Source organism: Botryllus schlosseri, chromosome 14 (assembly GCF_051294905.1).
Source record: "Botryllus schlosseri isolate E-star chromosome 14, Bs_hap1, whole genome shotgun sequence".
NCBI lineage: Eukaryota > Metazoa > Chordata > Ascidiacea > Stolidobranchia > Styelidae > Botryllus > Botryllus schlosseri.
In genome coordinates this window covers 24618855-24638316 of record NC_137249.1, presented here as the reverse complement: position 1 = coordinate 24638316, position 19462 = coordinate 24618855, and the positions used below count along the sequence as shown (strand labels likewise).

The window sequence follows — 19462 nt, the reverse complement described above, 5'->3', positions numbered from 1 at the left end:
CATGGAAGCGATATGGTAGCGAAGTTTGATGAGAAGCTTCTGGATTTTGGAGGAGTTTCAGAGTGAATTTTAAGTTCTCAAATCAGAAATAAGATATGTGACAGTGTCGAATACTTGAAAATCCAAAATGCGACGAGGGCCGAGTTTAACACAAATTATGACATCTAAACGTCACAGAAGTTGTCTTGGAGCGCTACACTTTATCTGCAAGCATAGGCAAATTTATGACTATACTTCTTCCTGGTAACAAGCGCAGACGTAGAAATGATAAAACTTTGCTGATAAATAGATCTATTGATTCTGCCACGTAACTTTATTCCAAGCAAAGTGCATTCGAATATTCTAAATCATTATCTTTTGTGAATTTATAGGAGGAAGTACAGGATTGGAATTCAGTAAGCCCGTATCATCTGGTCTGGGCGTTAGCGGCACTTCCCCTTGCGTCGATCCATCGTATCGATGGGAGCTTCTTGATCCGCATACTCCGTCCATGACGGCATTGAGTTCGAGTAGGTCTGCCGAAGAAAGAGTTGGTAATCCCGGAATCTTAAGGCCGTGCTTTTTTTCCGATGGGTTGTCCTCTGCCTCTGAGTAATCACGCGGTGACGACAGTCCAGTTAAGCTCGACCCGCAGTCGTTTGATGCGTCTGAAGAAGTGTCGGAACTTGATTCTGGACCACGCGGGTTTCTACCAGCTGTTGGGTATAAGGCGGCAGCTATGAATGAAGGGTCTTTGTACATTGATGCTCCTTGAGTCATAGGGCTTCCTTCTAAAATAGCGGGGGCGGTCATCGGAACCATCGGCCTAAATGATTGCACATTGAAGTAAACGGAAGAGATAAATAATCATTAGCAGCAGACTTGTGCAAACTACCAATCCAGCTTAACTGACGGTCAACTAAGTACTGGTTTTTTGAGTAGTTCTAGTTCTAGTTAGAAATTTTTTTATGTACAAGTCTGATCATCAGCACTGGACCTGGGAAAAAATTCAAACAATCCAACTTGAGCAGTTCCTTCGATTGCTTCTTTGGCCGCACTCTCCCGGCGCATGATAGACGCTTTTTCCTGCAAAATGGATCACTACAGAACTTTGAAACTTCTACATCAAGTAAATTCTAACCACTGGCGTTTTGACAGATTGATTTTTGTTCTTCGTCGATGTTCCGTCGTTACTCGCCGCTGTGGAGTCACCGACAAAGGACGGCCGGGACCATGTGCGCCTTACATTGCCAGAGGTATTGGTGCGCTGTGTATCTGCAAGATTAGGATCATAATGGGAATGGATAATATATTCACATTCATTCAGTTTACTGAGAGCGGAATGTTGAGATTGATCAAGGTGAGGTATAACTGAACCGAATAGTTTACCATCACCAGTAGTGGGCCAGTATACATACAATAATTGAAAACTTTCAACAAAGAGTGGTATCCAAATTTTTTGTAAGTCGGTTCTAACCGCCATCATATTCAGCTGGTTCTAATAGAAAAAGTGATTGGCAGTAACGAGTAATAATATCCGGTTGGCTGATCTCAAAAACGTTTGTGAGGCGGTTCTATAGAATCCATTGGAACATTTCTCAATGACATTTCAGGTTCAGTGTTTGATTATGACTCAGTATGAAAGTTCGAGTATGCGACCACAAAGAAAACAATGCTACTTTCACACCACACAAATGTACTTTGGGTATTTTTTCGAACATTTCATTGCACTTTGTGACAACGATGTGGGTTGATCAAGATTTCACAGAAATTTCATATCTGCTAACGTCTGTAGCTCTGTGCTACATGTTTCGGATGTCGTGATACGGCCAATGGAGATTTTAAGGCTTCCACATTTGGAAAATAGCACCTAAACTATAATTCTCATCATCATAGTAGAAAGGCGCATGCAATTTAAGTATTTGAAAAAATCTTCTCCCACTGCTCAAATCATTACAGTAAGTATTGAATTCGAATTTGAGTGGTCAAATCATTCTTCTCAGGCTTACTCATGAATAGCACTAATACCAAATCATCTCTGTAGTGATTAGTTTAGTGTTTACTTGGTTAAATGTGTGATTTTACTTACTCGTCTCTTCCTTATGTATAGTCGTTGAGTGTTGCGGCGGTTGATTGCTGCCATTCTCATTTCCATCAGCCATGCCCAGGTAATCCATCACAAGAAGTCGCAGACGGTCGTATGCATCCGCAAGTTTATCTGAAACAAAACCAATCGTTTCAACCTCGTATTGTTCGTTTGCGTTTGATGATGTTATACATTTTCTTGGTAGTTGCGGGAAAAAGTTATAAAATGCAAATCAAAAGTGACAAAAGAGACACAATAACAACAAATCAAATATATTTCAGCTCAAGCCCATGAATATTTCGCGACTCCCTTCACTTCTGCCAATAAGGAATCATAATTTTCAACGAGTACGTGAAATTGGACGCATGAAATATATCATTGAAATTGAAATTATAAACAACCGACAAGATGTTCGAAACTGATTCAACTAATAAGTCTGTTCAAGTTCGAACTAGCCCATAGGGCGATAATCAATTTTTGGAAATAAATACAACGTCTCGCCTAAAAGTCTTGTTGAAAGTATAAGTAGCCTAACAAATTTGAAATGCTAAAAAAACGACATTTGGGCAATATGAGTGTCCCTGAACGAAGGACAGTTCACTTGAGAAAGGAGGACCAATCCTATTAAGAGACGGAATAATTGTGGTTAGCCTAATGTTACCTGCGTTGATGGTCATGTCAAAATATCCCGGGTAGTCCTGGTTCATTTTGATGTACATTTTTGACCTCGCCTTGATGAGCTTCATTGCCGCAGCGTCGGTTATGCCGTTTTCTTTAAGTTTCTCCTCGTGAACGTTTGGATCGAACGGCATAGTGAGAACATATCGTGGCTCGAAATATGTATTTTTCAGTGTTCTAACTCCCTGCAGAATGATAGATAAAGAAAGTGTTGAAGGTTATTGTTGAACCTTGCTTTTTTGTTTCATTACTGTATTGTAGAGGTTTTCAACGTGTTGGCCATGGGGCGATGAAATTTATATTAAACACATATCATCTCCTAGTCTAATTCACTATAACAAAAGAAATGAATTGAAATTCAAGCTCCAACACGAGCGTACCCTAAGCTTAATGAAATTGTGATGTCATTGCATGCCGTTAATTCTGAAGACAAATCACCGCATTGTCTCAGATATTCAATATGACATACAGCTGGCTCTTTCCAGCTCAAAACATTGTCCGAGCGAAAACAGTCTCAACCATCACACTGACTGAATAATTATGACTAATAATTTACTACCGTGCTTATTGTGAGTTGTATTCATATCATTCTAACACTACTGTATAACCCATCTTTTTAAATTTTATCATTACTTAATTTTCTCAAAATGTTGAAAAATATCGTCGGGCGAATAATTTTTCAAAATTTGCAAAGGAGGCCGTGGAGTAAAAAAGGTTGGGAACACTTGCTGTATTGTAATCAAATTTTGTTTCATTATAGATGTAAATCCAGTAGTCTTACTTCTGCTTCCATGTGGACAACACAAGCTAAGCCTTCTTTAGCTACATTCTCAACCGCATCCATCGACAGGCCGAAATAGTCTTCACCAATCTGGCAAGTTTGGATAAAACATCCTTGCCTGTATTAAAAAATGATACTAATGAATACTAATCCACAGCTTCATTTCGTGGAGGCGACAACTTTCTTTAACTTATAGATGTAAATGTCAGATTTCAACTCAATCACTCACAAGTAGGATAGCGTACATACACGCAGAATTCATTACATAATCCTAACTATTTTTTTAAATCGGTCCGTGGACAGATGGGCATGCGACACATGAGCATGTGGGTTAAATTATGGGTTAGGGTTGGATTAGGGTAAGATTTAGGGCTATGTTAGGGCAAGGCTTGGGGTTAGGATATATATAAGGGTTAATTTCAGGGGTAGGGTTAGTTTTGGGGTTATTAAGTTAAGTGTCCAATGCTCAACTGTTGTTTTCCATTGTGTCGCATGCTCATTGCTCATATGTCGGGCAACCTTTTAAATCATTGATTTCAAGTATAACATGATACTGAAGAAATTATTTAGCAGCATCTGATGTAAGATTGTCAAGCTCATTGTGTTTGAGAATTATTCAGGTATGGATTTAAATTAAACAGGGAGAGTAATGAAGGCATTCACTTTCCAAACACTGCTCATGATACTTTCAAATTTAAGTGCCCATTGAACAACTGGAAGCTAGCTGAGTCAGTAATAGATCGAGTTGCACCGGATAAGGATAAGAATGAGAAGCTCGAATTTTTTAACTGCTATAGCAACAATGAGATAGCATCCACAATACATTTTTAATAACACTTGACTTTGCTGTGGTGTGGCGCAGGGTTGTTATGACTCGAGTCACGATTTTTTGGTGACTTAACTTGACTCTACTCATTTTTTCATATGCCTAAAATGACTCGTCTCGCGTCAATTTTTGTATTGACTCGACTTGTACTCGAGTCATTGTGTAATGTGCATGACTCGAACCAAGTCATATGGCCCGAGACTAGGACGGCCAAAACGCTATGACTCGGACTCGACCCTCTACTAGCTGACTTGGACTCTAACTTGACCCAGTGGTGAATTGAAAATGACTCGACTTGACTCGAGTCAAAACCAAAAAGGTGAGATTCACTTGTGAATCGTAACCTTGTGACTTGGTTACAACCTCGGTGTGGCGTCATATGGAATACTATTCAGAGTATGAAAATAATTCCATGCATAGCATATAGCCGGGTTGTTCAAATCAAAGGTTCATTGGTATTACATATATTGTGAAAGCGAAGAAGGTTAATGAACATTAGAACAGGGTTGTAACCAAGTCACAAGGCTCCGAGTCACAAGTCAATCTTATTTTATAGTTTCGACTCGAGTCAAGTCGAGTCATTTCAATTCACCACCGAGTCAAGTCCGAGTCCAAGTCAGCGAGCATAGGGTCAAGTCCGAGTCATGGAATTATGACTAGAGTCCGAGTCCAAGTCATTGTGTTGACTGCTCAGTTTCCAGTTAAAAGTCTTAGTAAACCCACTTTTTATAACTCTGTTTGGTGATATCAAATGGTTCGCAATTATAATATAACAATTTTCCTCACTTTTAGCAGTTTCTGGTCGCATTTTCAAGTACCAGTACCAACAGACGAAATCCCAATAGTGCGTTGGCTTCGGAATTACAATGAAATGTCGGTCTTAGCCGTCTGAGTCTTGAGTCAATGACTTGGTTCGAGTCATGTGCAATGACTCGAGTCCAAGTCGAGTCAATACACAGATTGACTCGAGTCGAGTCGAGTCATTTCCGTATTTTGAAAAAATGACTCGAGTCAAGTCGAGTCATCAGAAAATCGTGACTCGAATCATTACAACCCTGCATTAGAATAACACATATTGATATTAAATTGAAAACCCAACAATGAAATTTCATTACGAGCAAAAATTCCAACGTGTTTGGGAAGCACGTTCAAATAAGCTTGATGGGAGTGCACTCAATGAAAGCTAATATTGTAACCAAATATATTCATGTCAATGTTAATGATACCTGACTAGGTTATGGAATTCGTCAGTAGTGACAAAGTAGTAATCCCTCCCATCGATTTCATTCGGCATTGGAGTCTTCGTTGTATGAGAGACTCCATATCCGAAGAAATCCGAAAACTCCTGAACCAGACGATGACACAACTCGCTCTTTCCTGAAGATTGTGGTCCGGTCAGCACCAGCATTGGGTAGGGCATTGTGATGTTTGGTAGAGTGCTGTAAATAAACAACATAGGATTCTGCTTTTTTAATGGAACAAAAATGGAACTAGATGAGCTCTAGGTAGAAAAGGAAAGGACGTAGTTTATTTTTGTCCTTGACGTTTTTGCGGCCTATACACCGACTCATGATACACATACACACGATCTGCGTATATGCATACCATGAGTGCATGATGTGCATATGCCGCTGGACAAGGAAGTGCAGATATAGCCTTTACGGCTTTCTAAGTCTTGCACCACCCCTCCATGCTATCCCAGTAATGCATGAGCGCCAAGCAGGGAAGTCATGGATACCAGTGTTACTAATCAGGTCTCTGGTCTGACCCGGCCGGGGATCGAACCAACGACCTACCGATCAAGAAGCCGGACGCTTCACCATTACGCTATCTTGCCGCTATCTCGCCGGTAGATCCATTTATAAATAGAAGTTAAAATTCGTTTACCATGGAACACTCTGGTAATTACTTTCAAAAGATGTAATCTCAAATGTGGTTCATGTGATTTATGTTGAAGAAAGATTTATGTTGACATGTCGGCTTAAATATCTTGCCTGCTGCCATCAATGTAATAATATTCCTGAAATTGTACTATTTGTGGAATTCAGCTACAGGTATTTATTGCAGCTCGTAGAATGACATCTTAATATTAGGGCACCGTTTATGAGACCACAATTCCGTAAATTACGGTATGTCAGTTACGCTCAATCGAAAATCATTTCCAATTTGTCAGATACTGACTATGACATAGTGACCTGTGACAATACCGCAAGTTGTTCACTACTTTGCAGGGGTTGCTAAAAAAGTTTGAGAACCACTGTTCTAATTACTTCATTAAATCGTATTCTAGTAGTGTTTTGAGTTGATGAGATTGATAATATAATATCTGGTGATACGACTGTTGAAACACGATGTCATTTAGAATTCTCTACTAGTTGCTAACGATTACCCCTTAGACAGCCGAAAATATTCTCTGGGTATATAACCATATGAAGGTATCATTCACGAACACACGCCTGTTTAATTAGGGTTACTATATTTTGGAATCGGGAAAGGAGGTCACTTTGACCACATAAGAAAAGTTAGTTGATCAAGACTGAAAACAGCCGATATCACTGTAAAATTTGTTGAGTTGACTAGAACAAAAGGTCATCGACTCCCGATTTACACACTTTTTACTTAAATTTAGTGCATTTGACTAAAAAAAAAAGGTCGTCACTTTCGACCGAACCTCGAATTTCCCGCTCGAACGGCCGTCTTTGCTATTTAGCGTCATTTATGCCCAATTTCACTTCCACTATCTTAGCTGTAAAGGAGGACGAATTCACAAAATGGAGGACATTTAAGCGGCCTCGGAGGACATTTACAAAAACCTGAAAAAGGACGACGTATGGTAACCCTAGTTTAATGAACCGATGCTGCCTTGTACTACAAGTTCTAAATGACATGATAAGACAACCGTTATTTCAAGGCAAGGAACATAATCAGAAGTCCATAATAGAAAGACTCTCTACTACCAGACTCAAACTATAAAAATTGATACACAATTAGGATTTAAGTACTGGAATCATCATATCCAGCCCTAACAATCACCATCAAACAAGTAACTTACCATTCATGAACTTTCATCGGCTGTAAAAAGCTGTACACAGTGTGTGTGGTGTGGTCCAAAGTGGCCTGCAAGTCCGGAGGTGGGTTGAAGAGATTTATGGCAGACACTTTTTCTTCGACGGTGACTCTGTTGTGATCGAGCTCCGAAAGCTGCGGGACTTGGAACAGGACATGCAAACGGTATGCATCCAGTGACTGAAAATTCGGTTTAACATAATTTAGCTGTTGAGCATACTATGGTAGAACACTATTTTGCCACAACATCAGTTCCTTATGCCCTTATCCACAATTGGATAACAAAAATATTTTCAGCTTTCCAAATTAGAGTACAATTACTGAATCCACAAATTCTTGGAAATTGAATTTAATTCCATATTGGCAACTTTTAGAAACATTTGAAAATTAGATTAGAATTGAATTACCGGATTTTGCTGTAATTAGTCTTGGACAACTAGAATTATCTAATTATCCAAGTCTGCCTTTATCTTCATGCGATAGGATGCAACTTACTATCAGCTAAGCTTTAAAATGTTATACGGATATCAGGCTCGCGTGAAAACACTGACAAATAATTTATTACGAGGGTGACACAGTTCTGATGATTGATTTGGTGTATATTGGGATTTTTAAACTATTATACGTCAATGTAATAATTCCATATCAGATATTTATATGGATCTATATCAGGGGTCGCCAATGCGGAGCCCGCAGGCACCAGGAGCTTGTCAGGACCATATGAGTCGCCTGCGGTTGCAGTAGCAAATATTTAAGTGAGAGCTTTGAAGGTCGAAGTGGAGAAGGGTTCCATGTGAACAGTAGTTGAACGTGGGTCAGTCGACCCTAAGCCAGAAGCAGTTTTCGATCGGAGCGTTGCTAGTCTTCGTCCCCGAGGAAGCTTAACTGGAATCTTGTTAATATTTTCGAGCCTCGACATGGTGATTGCCGCTGCAGCAACGCAACTGAGCTGCTGTGAGTTCCGGAGAGCGTTATCTGTTTTTCGTGAGGAGCGGAAACCGTTTCCAGTGATCTGAATGTCTGAGTCAGGGGTGGGCAAACTTTTCAGCTCGCGGGCCGCATTCAACATCTGAATCCATTCGCGGGCCGCACTATATAGAATTGGGATTATAAACCAAAATGCAATATTGGCATTTGATTATAGTGAGGACATGGAGATAACATATATGCTTATTTAAATCAAACCTTGATGCTTTGATGATATCGTACACGCGTCACAAACAGTGGCGATATTTCATAGGCTGGTCGAGACCTCAATGACCAATTTGTCAAAACTATAGAGATGAAAGTCGGTTATCCCGATTCTTAGAATAGGATTGAAATTTAAATCTGTGAGCAGCGATCTGTACATAGATTTACTAATTCCCATTTGGATTCAGTTCCAGGACACACAATGCTGACAGCATCATAACCATGTTAGCTTCAAACATGATTCTACTAATTGTAGATAGAATATAAATACCATACAGAGCACGAATCTACATATGACAATATGACATGCGCGAATCGTTTTTTTACAAGCACGCCACTAAAATAAAAAAAAGAGTGGCCAATCTGAAATCGCACTCGTGATCCGAATTATGTCAATCTCGTTTAGGATTTATGGGATGTTTAGCAGTTGAAACCTTTTATACTGCGAGGGCCTTGAGATGCTGGTCGTGCCAGAAATTAAACATAAAAAATATAGGAAGTAGGCCTATTTACCTTAGAACAGTGGTTCTCAAACTTTTTAAGACACGACCATCTTATGATGGTGAAAGATTTCGCGCTCTCAGATCACAAAATGAAACCAGGATGGTAGCAAACCTAACGGATAGTTTGATGGCATGGAAGGTTACGACTGTAGTTGAGAGACTTTTAGATATGAAATTCAGACCAAATACAGAGCAATAACTAGGAATTGGGTGGAAATCGCGCAGAGCAAAAATTTTTTTTTAAGTTGAGCTCATGAGCTTCGTTTCCCCCTTCAGATAATTTCACGCGCCCCCCTGTTTGAGAACCACTGCCATGGTGAAATATACTAAGAAAAAGTTTAATCAAGTCCCTGCATTAATTCGATATTTAGTACGCATTTGATCAATATTTTTAATAAGTTTCTTTAGGCTCTCGCGGGCCGCACAGAACGGTGTTGCGGGCCGTAGTTTGCCCACCCCTGGTCTAAGTGAAGAAATGCAACCTAGGACGGATAAACAGTGGGAGTAACTGGTAGCCCATTGCATCATTCAGTAACCAAGAAGTAGGTCTCTCTCTCTCTTGGTTTCAAAAAGGTTGGTTACCCCTGAACTGTATTTTTACAATTATTACTTCATATTGGCGATCCGATTGACAGCAATGCACAAATCTTGTCTTCTGGGAAGTAAATCAGGTATTTGGTGTAGGGCTTCAACCTAGATTTTTAGAGGTACCATACAGTCATGTTGACAGCAATAGATCATGAGAATGGCAACCATATGTGATCAATACACTCTTTGTTTGAAAGACTACTTAGATTTGCCGATATAGCAAAACAGGTGACCAGTGAGCTCGGCCCATGGAGAATTCGGCCTTCGGTCAACTCGGCCCACTTTGTTGGTAAAAATTATTATAAATATTGGGAATTGTAATAATTATTGAATGTTTAATTTAATTAAATGTTGAATTGGTGGTCGTGGACATGTCGTATGAATTTTATTCCCTCATACGACATGTTGACGACTACCAATTCAACATTTAATTAAACTAAACATCGAATAATTTATACAATTCCAACGCTTATAATAATTTTTATTAACAAAGTCATCACATGTGCCGAGTTCGTCATGCGCCGAGTTCGTCATGGGCCGAGTTCAATGATAATCAGCAAAACACTCACTACAATTGGGTTTCTCATCAAATTGAGTTTTCTCAGCAAGTCCAATCCTGCGACATGGCTGAGCTCATCGATGCTGCTAATTTCGTTATCTTCCAAATCCACTTCCGACAACAGATCATGGTTATCCAGACCGGATAAGCTTGCGATGCGATTGCCTGATAGATCCAAACACTGCAATCTGCGGAGAGTTTCAATTCCGTCAATCTCGTAGATCGCATTGTGACCCTGTATAAATTTAAGTCACAATTATCCAAAATTTTTTGTAAGTCTATACCATATTTTAATTAAATTAACACACTGTTCTGTATTTGAACAAGTTTTCTAGGGACACATATCATATCTATCTGACATATCAACATAGCCTATCAACATGCTTCATTCATTTTCATTACTACTCGTTTTATGTTAGGCTATCCATTAATTCTTTCCATCCAATGTGCATGCCTCTTATTTAGATCAATAAGGCCCAGGGGAGTGTCTGATTTCAAACAGTAGTCCAAGTCATTTCGACACCATCCTATCTATTCATTGTATCGCAGTCTTGTGGTGTTTTTAAATGATGAAATTATTAATAAACTGATACTGAAAACAATGCATTCATCATGTTAAATTATGACATCACACCGACAAAAATCTATATTTTACGTCCCGATGAGAGTTAATTTGGAAAAATGTGGATACTGTTATCTGTGACGCTTTTATACTGACTGGATCCATGCACAAAACATACTTATAGAAAATGGTGATACTGTTATTGAAGCTGGCAGGTGAGGACGTCTATGGCAAAATGGAATGGATTCTACACTAACCAGTCCAGTCATTAACTCAAACTCTTAATGCATACGCCAGACAGTGTTTTGAGCTGGAATTTGCGAGAATATTAAACAAGCTTTATCGCAACAAATCGATACACCGGAATCCTACCAACGACAGTTGTGAAATCCTCAGATTGTCCAATCCTTGTATCTTGTCAATTCGGTTGTAGGACAAAGATAACTTCTTCAACGAAGTGCACGCTTCGAGTCCAGAAATATCCGATATTTGATTGTGGTCGACAATTAAAGATTGTAATTGGGTGAATCCCGACAAATCAGGTATTTCTGTGATTTCGTTGTGTGAAAAATTCACTTTCTGCACAAAACAGCGCATGGCACTTTATGATAACTATGTCAGCCCACGTTGAGTGCAAATTCTTACTCGTAGATTCAACGGTGGTTTGAAATCGAGTAGATGTTGGATCTCGTTGTGTGATACATCCAATTCTATGAGATATTTCATAGAGCTGAGAGGAGACAGGTCGCTGATATTATTGTACTGAAGCTCGATCTTCTGCAAGTGCTCATATTCACTGAGAATACCGATGCTATGTAGTCCAAGACCCTGTAAATAACACACAAAATTTGCTTCGATTCTTAGTGATAGCAAGTTAAATAGATCAGGTTCTGTGTCTTACAAAGTAGACAAACAATATCCAACAAGCTTGAGCATCCCGAATAATGTCTTTGATTCCTAACCAACAATTCCTGACGAAGAGTAAGCCGATAAATGTACCATGCACTTGTGCATCAGTGAATTTGTGTCACCGAAATTCAGCAATCATGAAGTTACCACTGCATTGCATTCAAAAGCATTGAGATAATTTTGATCTTATTTCAAAAAATAACCCAGTAAATGCTGAATATTTCATGTCATCAGTAATCTGCCACTCTTCAAGCCCTATTGTTTAGAAATGTATGTGAATTTTTTCCTCATTCTACTAAGCCTACAACAATACTCAAGCTTCATATATCAAGACAAACAGCCATTGTGGGGTTAACGCTCATAACACTTACTGGAATAGTCAGATTCAAATATGTGATCTTGCTTCCATCGGCAGATGTGTTCAAATTCGACAGGTTCTGTCCAACCAATTGTTCACCCAAAACCAGGCCAACAGCCTACAAAAATAATTTTTTTAACAGCAAATAGTCACATTTATCAAACAAATTTTGATGTAAATGCTGGTTAAGACAAAACTATAAGTTCTTTAATTTTCAGGAAGTTTATAAAAATTCATGTTGGTCTCGGGGATTTAAAAATTCAGAATTATTATTGAATTAGCGGTTTGGATTATCAAAAGACACAGTCATAACATGTTACTAAATGCATTGCTGTATCAATCAATATGACATGAATCGGAATCAAGAGCTGGTGATATACATTGAAAATAAATAGGGCAATAAAAGGAGTACAGATTTGACTGATAGTGAACAAGAAATACACAGAATCAGAACATAGAATTCAGTCTAATAATATGCCGATCTTTATCAATGACAATTATTCGTAAGCAGAAAATAACATATCCATTTGCAAACCAGTGAAAACACCTGGTTTATTGGGTATTAACTACATCATATTGTACTTTTCCAACACTTAATAGTGTTCCAATGAATATTCAATAAATGCTCTTTTAAAATGACTTTTTTCTTGACTCTAATCCCGAATTATCCGAATGACAAGGAATATTTAATTTCCTTGAAGCAAAGATGAATTTAGGCATGTTCTTTCATAATTTCTCATCAATTCCAATAAATGTCTACTAAATTATAAGCGTTGATCATATTGTAAACACGATTTTTTCAGAATTCAATCTGGCATTCGGTGTCAGAAACAAGACTTAATCAAACAAAATAAAACCGACGAAATAAAAACGACTGTTGATATACAAAGATTTGTTCAATTCTATACTAATTGCTGACGATTACTCCCGACAAGTGTCAGCCGAAAATATCTGGGTTTATTCCAACATGAATATATTTTTTAATGGACTACAATAGTGCATGATAACCTTGAAAATAGTTTCCAAATCGAAAGGTTTTGATGAAACAGTTACCTCTTCACTCTCTTCGGCTTGATCGGCATCAGACGACACATCATCAGGAACGAAAGGAATCCCTTCAATTGTACCGTCTGGAAGTTTTCTGGTTGGGGTGAGCACCAAGTCGACATCAAGAACCTCCTGGTCACTGAGGGTCAGTCGTTGCGTGTCAATAGGAGGCGGAAGGGCTTCATCCGGCTTCTCCTCCTCGACTGGCTCTAAAATAAGATTACAATGACAGTCAATTTTCTATACTTGCTCGTGGCCGTTCTCTTTTTCATTTAAAGGTCCTGGAATCTACGATCATAAAGCTACGAAAGCCGATTCTCTGTCGCCAGAAGGAACGCCTCTACACTCTTGGAATATTTCCTTAATGTTATGTGTTGTGTTTTCGGTTATTTATAACCAAATATGTACTCGTTAACGTTTGTTTTGTACCGTTACTACCGTATATCTTGCCCGTCTACTAGTTGTTTGTTTTTGTTATTATTACGTCATGCAGACAAAATAGTTCTTACATTTCGAATTTGATTCACCCCATCACTAACGTTCGCTACTGATGAGAGTCAGTCGAAAAGCTTTTAGCGAATAAATTAACAATATGAAGTTATTGTTTCGCGTTATTCTGAAGTTCTGTACCACAAATCACTTGTTTAAAATAAGATGTTTACAGTAACAGTGCCACTTATACCGTTTTTAGTATATTTACATTAAATCAGTGCAGTTCCTAAATTGGTTGCCAGTATTCCCCATGGGGGCGAAAGGGAGACGATAGCTACAAATGGGGCGATTGGGTGGCGTTGAGAGAAGGCGAATCTGAGACTCAGAGCAAAACTTGGAGCTATGGACTACAGAAGACTGTTTGGTTAAGTCCTTAGCTTAATAGCTCCATTCAAGTTCAAGTTTATTCATAAAATTTTCATCATTTCAAAAATCACAAGACTGCGATACAATGAAAGATAGGAAGGTGCCGAAACGACTTGGAGTAGTCTTTGAGTTCAGACACCCACCTGTGCCTAGGCGATGTAAATAGGAGGCATGCACACTGAATGAAAGTAAAAGAAGATAATATAAAATGATATGCGACAAAATCAGGTGGCATGTGGCGGAAGGTGAGATCGATATATTAGGTCGCGGTAAGGTAAATGTTGAGGGCTGACTATCATTCATTCAGAAGTCAGATTTATGTTGGTCATCATGTATTGTTCACGTTTGTACTAGGTGCATTCCATCCAAAATCATCACCAACTTTTAGGTTGGGTGCGACAGACAGGTTGCTTGCATGGAATAATTGGGTATTTAAACAGAAAGTTGTGTGTGGCATAGCCACCAATCCCACTCCGACGCAGAAGAAGTGTGATGATTTGAAAGTGAGAAAATGACTCCGACATCACGTATAACACGTTACCAATGAATGATATCAACATAAAAAGTCTACGCGTCAAAGTAGGCCTAGTTACTGTACAATGAACAAAACAGCCTTTTTGTTGGGAGTAAGCGTGGGTTCAAGGGGCATTTCCGCATTTGATACCCGGTTTGCAGCCAAGGGGGTGTTATTCTAAAAAGTTTGGAAAACACTACACTAAATGATACAAGTTCTTGTTTTTACCATAGCTGTGTATTCTGTTACGCTCATGATAGCTGATATTGTACCAATAATGTGACCAGGTGACAACGGTGTAAGAATTACCGTAAATGTATTATGTGTCCGAGCAGTGTATGGTATGGGGCACAACACGGTGCCACACCATGCGTCTTTCGATTGAAGTGGCCTTTATTGCATACCAGTAAATTTAAATGACAGGATTAGTGTACCTGCATTTTCATATAAAAGAACGGTGCCGGTATACACTAGATCACGGCCCTGTGGATATAAAGCTGTATCAGCAGTATCACCCTGTGGATATAAAGCTGTATCAGTTGTATCGCAGCTGTATCACTCATATATCAGCTGTAGCATGAATTATCGAAAATTTTCGCGCTTCACGCTGGTTCACTAAACAGTACAACAATAATTTCAGGGCAAAAGCGAACAACATGATGGGGAACGGTTTATCACCCTATAGGAGCCCAAGACTCAAGGATTTTTGCGGGGTCTGACGAAGTGCTGTTTCGTTCCTGCAAACGGGTATACACCCGGAGATGTGTAATTAATTATTATTCGAGGGGTCCTACCTTTTCAAACACACCTCACTCAGCTCTACCGGTCGGTAGCCTAAATCAGATTACGTGAGCAGAGAGAGGAAAAAAATTGATAGCAATCTATATGCAGTTCCCGATCATATATTGACCGACTCAATCATGAAATATAGAAATTTCTCTTGCTTTGCGCGTTTAGGCGAAAAGAGCTGACTCACTAAATGGACACCCAATGTGGATAATATGTAGCGATAAACAGCGTATAGCCTGAGGCGGGTCAGTTTATCACCCAATAGGGGGCCTAAGACCAGCGTTTTTTTTGGGGGGGGGCTGACGAAGTGTTGTTACGGCCCTGGCTATAATGCGTCCTGATAATGCTAATAAACCAATGATGATCTAGTTTACGTCTGACATTGCGTGTTTGCATAATCACTGTAGGGGACGTTACCCTTGTGTTCCGATACCTGACTATTTTGCATCCCAGACGTAGTCTTGGCGTGATACTTTTTATGCAGAGAGAAACCTGGATGATGAAGCTGATAATTGAGTGATACAGCTCATACCTGAGTGACATGGTTGATACTTGAGTGATAGCCTACTAGACTATTTCGCGCATTCAAGACATAGTATAGACGTTATACTTATTGCAGAGTGATACCTGGGTGAATCTCGGTACGGTTTGTCTTATATAACATGGGAGCAGCGATGATTCTCAAAGTCAAAGTAATTAGAAAAATAATAATAAAAAAATCGAGAATTTTTTGAACTCAAGACACCGATTCCATACAGGTAAAGTGATACAGCTGATAGAGCTGTGGTACAGCTGATACAGCTTTATATCCACAGGGTGATACAGCTGATACTGCTGATACAGCTGATACAGCTTTATATCCACAGGGCCCTAGATCAAACCTAGACTGACTTCAACATAATTCTCGCACATTACCAGGGTTGTAATGACTCGAGTCATGACTCGACTCGAGTCAGACTCGAGTCACGATTTTTTTATGACTCGACTTGACTCGAGTCATTTTCTTGAAATGGGAAAATGACTCGACTCGACTCGAGTCAATATTTGGATTGACTCGACTTGTACTCGAGTCATTACGCATGACTCGACTCAAGTCATTGACTCGGCTTATTTTATATGACTTGAAGATGAAGAAACTTGCGAATCGTAATGGCTAGATCAACGCATCCGACGAATTCTGCCGACATCGCTATTTGTCACCACTGCTTTCGTTGCACTTGTCTGATATCAGATATGCCACCGTAAAAACAACAGAAAATGATACATAGTAGCAATAATGCATTGTACAAAATCGTCCAGTGATGAAGAGGTAATAGATCCTCCGCAATTAAAGTACTCAAGACTTTTCAATTATACAAGCAAACAATTGAAGCAAAGTTCAATTAGAGCCAATGAAATGACTCAGATGGTCAAGAGACTGATAAGCTCATGTGTAGATTTGAAGGCGCTGATTCTTTGCATTTTTGGGCGACTAGAAAGAATGAGTATCCAATGCTCTTCAGTGTGGTTCAAAAATGCTTGTCAATTCCTGCATCTAGTGCACTAGTGGAACGTGTATTCAGTAAATGTGGATTCATTCTACGGCCATGCCGCTTTAACATATCTGAGGATCTCCTTTCCACATTAGTATTTTTGAGGTGTAACTCATTGATTTGATCTGCTGTCTGTGAAAACACACAATGCCCCTCGTCCATTTGACGTTTTGTTAGGTATGTGCATTGTGCACGTGAGTATAATAATGAATGGCTAATGTTGTGTGATGTTTGTACAATATGGCTGTTCTAAAACAACTTCTTTTTTATTTTACTGGGTGGTTACTTGATAAAATTGTTATGTTGCATAAAAGGAACACTGAATCTGGCTTAATTTGAAAAAAGTGGAATCAATGATGCGAGAGGAGAATATTCTGGATTTGAAAATAAATGGAGTATTTTAGTGAGAAGGTGTTTCATATATTATAATTACATAGTAGTAAGTCGGCTATTTTTTCATATCCAAAACATTCTACTCTAATAACTTCACTTTTTCTAGTTGGAATTGAGTCAAATTTGCTATGAATCATATTTTTACACAATGTAACAATATCATGAGATAGCCGGTAAAATTCTAAAATCTCTATTTGTAATTGTAATTAGTCTAAAATTTTCTTTCATAGAATTGCTTTCTACTGGTTGGAATTGAGCCAAATTTGATTTTTTAGGCAATCTAGCAATTTTAAGAAGTAGCCGGAAAATTTGAAAAAATGTTTTTGAACAGCCCCATTGTACAATTATTTATCCAATGCTGTAACTGCGATGTATTCTGTAATGCAATTGGGAAAACCTTTAGTATAATCAAAAGGTATCTGTTCTGTTGTCACTGCACAATGCACATAGTTGCATGCACGCTTTTACAGCATGCTGGCCTGTTGTAAATACCTCTACATAAACATGCATCTATTGATTCTCTATCAACTAGTATCTTGACGTGAATTTGTTGGTTCTCTATCAGATAGTATGTAGACGTGAATTCGTTGGTTCTCTATCAGCTATTAGTGAGCTATCGTCGATGTGCTCATAATAAAAACTGAATGCTTGTATTGGTGATGTATCAGACTGACAAGAGAGATATTTGATTTTAAGTTCTAAGATTAGTAAAGTTATATTTAGCATCGGTAAATGAGGCCAGGACCTGTCCGTTATCTGCCTAAATAAACACGTGCCAAGACTATGATAGGGACAAAATGAGCATGTTTCGCAAACAAGGAATTCGATATCACCCAAGCAGGATTGAAAACATGAGTTGAACAGGACTTCAATACTGTGACTTGGACTCGACTCGAGTCATAACACTATGACTCGGACTTGGCCCTTTAAACGGTGACTTGAACTCGGACTCGAGTCCGTGATGAATTGAAAATGACTCGACTCGACTCGAGTCAAAACCACAAAAGCATGATTGACTCGTGACTCGAAACCATGTGACTTGGTTACAACCCTGCACATTACTTAATGACAGTTTGAGTATCCATTACAAAATTGCGTGGTATATGAACTGTTTCTTATGGCCAATTCACGGGGATCACTGGGATAGCTAACGGAACTGGGATATCGTACAAAAACAGCTTGCTGCTGCCGGTAGCTCAGTTCAAATTAAAGATATTGCATTCTGATTGTTGATATTACTTACTTTTTTCAGCACTTGGAGTCCGACTCCTACTCCTAGATTTCGCACTTTTCTTTTTCATTTCCTCCAGGAACCAAAATTACCAGCACACCATGTAACATCGATCGCAAAAGTCCCACAGCAGAATCGAAGAATGCCGTCGAAACCTTACCGCTTCAAAGCTGCGTCCAGCGTAACTACGGGCGACAAAATTTACCACAGAGAACGCTCAATGTCATTTATCGGTGACACAGCTCATCCGGAACAAAACAAAAAAGGATACAATCGCTCATTAACATCGTCAATTTACAGATAATGATAATAGAATATTTTGAATGTAATATTTTGTTTATCCAAATTTTGTCACATATGTGTAAGACAGTGCCTACGAAACTGTGTCTGTGTGCCGCCACAGATTCTCAGATGTACAACAAATCATTTTGAAATTTCTTAATATAAATCTAATATATTTAAGGGACGCGCACCATCTGGTTATTATTTGGTAAATAAGAACGTATGACGACGAACCCATATATGGTATCAGTGGCGGCTCGTCCTATAGGGCAACTGGGGCATTGCCCCACATAAAATTCTGTTCAATAATAATTCTTTACCCTTTATAGACGCACAGCAATCTAGATATACCGAAATCACAGCGAAAATCGTATTCTTCTTGTCCTTTCGCTGGTAAATGCCCCTATATAGCGAATTCTCCTCGAAAATCGAATTCTCTTCCGTGTTTTCGCTTTGTGAATGCCTAGCCGGGGCATGCCCCGGTAGCGCTGATACCAAGCTTTCACTGTTTTTTTTTTTCGTGGTTGACCGCGGCCATCCATAAATTTATTTCCAAAAGAATAATCTCAATACAAAATATTTCAATATTTCAGAAGGTTACTCATAAAAGAGCATGAAAAATACATGAAATCATTCATACAATAAAAGAAAGAAGCACAGATTTCGGGATCCGGTGAGTGGTCTTGTTTCCTCTTCAGCTCCGTCTTCTTCATTCTTCAACATCATAGAG

The 19462-nt window shown here is 38.9% G+C and overlaps 2 protein-coding genes across 2 annotated transcripts in view; one reads left to right on the top strand and one right to left on the bottom strand.

Moving 5' to 3' along the window:
- Positions 1-19462, top strand: part of LOC145456538 (uncharacterized) — a 266927-nt gene that overhangs the window by 25217 nt on the left and 222248 nt on the right. The window lies entirely within an intron of this gene.
- LOC145456536 (leucine-rich repeat and guanylate kinase domain-containing protein-like) lies at positions 275-18624 on the bottom strand. Its single transcript, XM_080334673.1, has 14 exons — positions 18463-18624; positions 13140-13342; positions 12100-12204; positions 11465-11647; positions 11192-11398; positions 10268-10492; positions 7403-7596; positions 5577-5789; positions 3525-3642; positions 2727-2928; positions 2069-2197; positions 1121-1254; positions 977-1065; positions 275-805 (listed from the first exon to the last, which is right to left on the bottom strand). Exons 1-14 carry the CDS (start codon positions 18518-18520, stop codon positions 343-345), a joined length of 2523 nt encoding a protein of 840 aa, XP_080190799.1. The 5' UTR covers positions 18521-18624; the 3' UTR covers positions 275-342.

Excerpts from the sequence above, each read along its gene's own strand:
- LOC145456536 (XM_080334673.1), bottom strand. The coding sequence starts at position 18,520 with ATGAAAAAGAAAAGTGCGAAATCTAGGAGTAGGAGTCGGACTCCAAGT. Across the intron at positions 12,205-13,139 it reads AAGCCGAAGAGAGTGAAGAG|GCTGTTGGCCTGGTTTTGGG; the intron begins GTAACTGTTTCA and ends TTATTTTTGTAG. Across the intron at positions 1,255-2,068 it reads TATACATAAGGAAGAGACGA|ATACACAGCGCACCAATACC; the intron begins GTAAGTAAAATC and ends CTAATCTTGCAG.